The 4,032-nt window shown below is 67.5% G+C and overlaps 1 protein-coding gene across 1 annotated transcript in view; it reads left to right on the forward strand.

Moving 5' to 3' along the window:
- The first annotated feature begins 2,397 nt into the window (after nucleotides 1-2,397).
- PEA15 (proliferation and apoptosis adaptor protein 15) overlaps nucleotides 2,398-4,032 on the forward strand; it is a 2,827-nt gene continuing 1,192 nt past the window's right edge. Inside the window, exons 1-2 of the mRNA XM_039714687.1 lie at nucleotides 2,398-2,596; nucleotides 3,536-3,691. Coding sequence (XP_039570621.1) covers nucleotides 2,413-2,596; nucleotides 3,536-3,691 — 340 coding nt within the window. The 5' untranslated portion in view covers nucleotides 2,398-2,412. The remainder of the gene's footprint in view (nucleotides 2,597-3,535; nucleotides 3,692-4,032) is intronic.

Here is a 4,032-nt window from a genome sequence, read left to right on the forward strand (position 1 = left end):
GGGGGTGACACTGGCAGGGCTGTCCCCCTGCCCGGGGGGGTGACACTGGCAGGGCTGTCCCCTGCTGAGGGGGGTGGCAGTGGCAGGGCTGTCCCCCTGCCCAGGGGGTGACACTGGCAGGGCTGTCCCTGTGCCCAGGGGGTGACACTGGCAGGGCTGTCCCTGTGCCCGGGGGGTGACAGTGCAGGGCTGTCCCCCTGCCCGGGGGGGTGACACTGGCAGGGCTGTCCCCTGCTGAGGGGGGTGGCAGTGGCAGGGCTGTCCCCCTGCCCAGGGGGGGACACTGGCAGGGCTGTCCCTGTGCCCAGGGGGGGACACTGGCAGGGCTGTCCCTGTGCCCAGGGGGTGACACTGGCAGGGCTGTCCCTGTGCCCGGGGGGTGACAGTGGCAGGAATGTCCCCTGACAAGGGGGGTGACACTGGCAGGGCTGTCCCCCTGCCCAGGGGGTGACACTGGCAGGGCTGTCCCCTGCTGGGGGGTGACAGTGGCAGGGCTGTCCCTGTGCCCAGGGGGTGACAGTGGCAGGGCTGTCCCCCTGCCCAGGGGGTGACACTGGCAGGGCTGTCCCCTGCTGGGGGGGTCTGTGCGAGCCCCCCCGCGCTGGGGAGGGGACACAGAGCAGCCGCCGCCGGTCCCTGCTCGGTCCCTGTCACTGTCACTGTCACTGTCACATCCCGTGAGCGTCACATGAGTCACGGCCGGGGGCTGGGCTGGCACCGGGACCGAGCGGCGACAGCGGGGACCGGGCTGGGGACAGTCGTGACACTGGGACCGAGGCTGGGGACACTGGTGACACTGATGGATGAGCCTGGGGACAGTTGTGCCACCAGGGACTGAGGCTGGGGACAGTTGTGACTTGAGGAGCTGAGCTTGGGGACACTTGTGGCACCAGTGGATGAGTCTGGGGACATTCGTGACAGCAGGGACTGAGGCTGGCACTGGAGACTGAGCCTGGGGACACTCGTGACACCTGTGGCTGAGGCTGGGGACATCTGTGACACAGGTGGCAGAGGCTGGGGACACTCATGGCACCAGGGATCGAGGCTGGGGACACCGGTGACACATGTGGCTGAGAGCAGGAGCACTCATGTCACACATGGCTGTGTCCCATGTCACTCATGTCACCCCTGGCTCAGTCCCACGTCCCCCATGTTCATGTCCCCGATGTCCCACGTGTCCCCTGTCCCCAGCTGTGCCCATGTCCCTCATGTCACCCCTGTCCCCAGCCACATCCCAGTCCTGTGTCCCCGATGTCCCTCATGTCCTTCGTGTCACGCTTGTCCCCAGCCATGTCCCCCATGTCCCCGTGTCCCCGTGTCCCCAGCCATGGCCGAGTACCGCAGTCTGCTGGACGAGCTGGCCCAGCACAGCCATGTCCCTGTGTCCCTGTGTCCCCGTGTCCCCAGCCATGTCCCCCATGTCCCCGATGTCCCTGTGTCCCCAGCCATGGCCAAGTACCGCAGTTTGCTGGACAAGCTGGCCCAGCACAGCCATGTCCCCCATGTCCCTGTGTCCCTGTGTCCCCAGCCATGTCCCCCATGTCCCCGATGTCCCCGTGTCCCCAGCCATGTCCCCCATGCCCCTGTGTCCCCACCTCCCCAGCCATGGCCAAGTACCGCAGTTTGCTGGACAAGCTGGCCCAGCACAGCCATGTCCCCCATGTCCCTGTGTCCCTGTGTCCCCAGCCATGTCCCCCATGTCCCCGATGTCCCCGTGTCCCCAGCCATGTCCCCATGTCCCCGATGTCCCTGTGTCCCCAGCCATGGCCAAGTACCGCAGTTTGCTGGACAAGCTGGCCCAGCACAGCCATGTCCCCCATGTCCCTGTGTCCCTGTGTCCCCAGCCATGTCCCCCATGTCCCCGATGTCCCCGTGTCCCCAGCCATGTCCCCATGTCCCCGATGTCCCTGTGTCCCCAGCCATGGCCAAGTACCGCAGTTTGCTGGACAAGCTGGCCCAGCACAGCCATGTCCCCCATGTCCCTGTGTCCCTGTGTCCCCAGCCATGTCCCCCATGTCCCCGATGTCCCCGTGTCCCCAGCCATGTCCCCATGTCCCCGATGTCCCTGTGTCCCCAGCCATGGCCAAGTACCGCAGTTTGCTGGACAAGCTGGCCCAGCACAGCCATGTCCCCCATGTCCCTGTGTCCCTGTGTCCCCAGCCATGTCCCCCATGTCCCCGATGTCCCCGTGTCCCCAGCCATGTCCCCATGTCCCCGATGTCCCTGTGTCCCCAGCCATGGCCAAGTACCGCAGTTTGCTGGACAAGCTGGCCCAGCACAGCCATGTCCCCCATGTCCCTGTGTCCCTGTGTCCCCAGCCATGTCCCCCATGTCCCCGATGTCCCCGTGTCCCCAGCCATGTCCCCCATGTCCCTGTGTCCCCAGCCATGTCCCCCATGTCCCTGTGTCCCCATGTCCCCAGCCATGGCCGAGTACCGCAGTCTGCTGGACGAGCTGGCCCAGAACATCACGGCCGAGGACCTGGAGCAGCTCAAGTCTGCGTGTCGCGAGGACATCCCCAGCGGCGAGGGGGACGCCATCGCCACCGGCCACCACTGGTTCGCCTTCCTGGAGCGCCACAGCAAGCTGGACCGAGGTGCGAGCCGGGGCCACGCCGTGCCACCGGCACTGTCCCCTCCCCGCGCCCCGGGGCTGCTCAGCTCGGGGCTGGTGCCCACCCCGGTCCCCTGAGCCCTGTCCCTGTCACCTGAGCACTGTCCCCACCACCTGAGCCCTGTCCCTGTCACCTGAGCACTGTCCCCACCACCTGAGCCCTGTCCCAGTCTCTGTCCCCACCACCTGAGCCCTGTCCCAGTCTCTGTCCCCATCCTGTCCCCCTCCTGTCCCCTCCCTGTCCCCCTCCTGTCCCCTCCCTGTCCCCATCCCTGTCCCCCTCTGTCCCCTCCCTGTCCCCATCCCTGTCCGCCTCCTGTCCCCTCCCTGTCCCCATCCCATCTCTCCTTGTCCCCTCCTGTCCCATCCCTGTCCTCCTCCTGTTGCTATCCTTCTCTCCATCCCTGTTCCCTGTCCCCATCCCTATCCCTCCCCTCTCCCCTCCCTGTCCCCCTCCTGTCCCCTCTGTCCATCCCTGTCCCTCCCCTCTCCCCTCCCTGTCCCCATCCTTGTCCCCCTCCTGTCCCTATCCCTGTCCCCTCTGTCCATCCCTGTCCCCATCCCTCTCCCTCCCCTGTCCCCTTCCTGTCCCCTCCCCGTCCTTCTCCTGTCCCCCACTGTCCCCTCCCTGTCCCCCTCCTATCCCCATCCCTGTCCCCCTCCTGTCCCCATCCCTGTCCTCCCATCCCTGTCCCTCCCCTGTCCCCATCCCTGTCCCCATCCCTGTCCCCTCCCTTTCCCCTCCTGTCCCCTCCTGTCCCTCCCCTGTCCCCATCCCTGTCCCCTCCTGTCCCCTCCCCGCCCTCTCTGGGCCGCGGCGGCCGCAGCGCGGGTGGCCCGAGCCCAGCACGTGTCCCGTGTGTGTCCCGTGTGTGTCCCGTGTGTGTCGCCGCGCTGTCCCCGCGCTGTCCCCGTGTCACAGACAACCTGTCGTACATCGAGCACATCTTCGAGATCTCGCGCCGGCCGGACCTGCTGACCAAGGTGGTGCAGTACCGCACGCAGGTGCTCAAGATCTCCGAGGAGGACGAGGTGGACACCAAGCTCACCCGCATCCCCAGCGCCAAGAAGTACAAGGGTGAGACGGGACCGCGACACGGGGACACGGGGACAGGGACAGGGATGGGGACAGGGGGGACACACGGGGACAGGGACAGGGATGGGGACACGGGGGACACACGGGGACACGGGGACAGGGACAGGGATGGGGACAGGGGGGACACACGGGGACACACGGGGACACGGACAGGGATGGGGACAGGGGGGACACACGGGGACACACGGGGACAGGGACAGGGATGGGGACAGGGGGGACACACGGGGACAGGGACAGGGATGGGGACACGGGGGACACACGGGGACACGGGGACAGGGACAGGGATGGGGACAGGGGGGGCACACGGGGACACACGGGGACAC

Source organism: Passer montanus, unplaced genomic scaffold (assembly GCF_014805655.1).
Source record: "Passer montanus isolate IOZ18808 unplaced genomic scaffold, ASM1480565v1 scaffold301, whole genome shotgun sequence".
Lineage (NCBI taxonomy): Eukaryota > Metazoa > Chordata > Aves > Passeriformes > Passeridae > Passer > Passer montanus.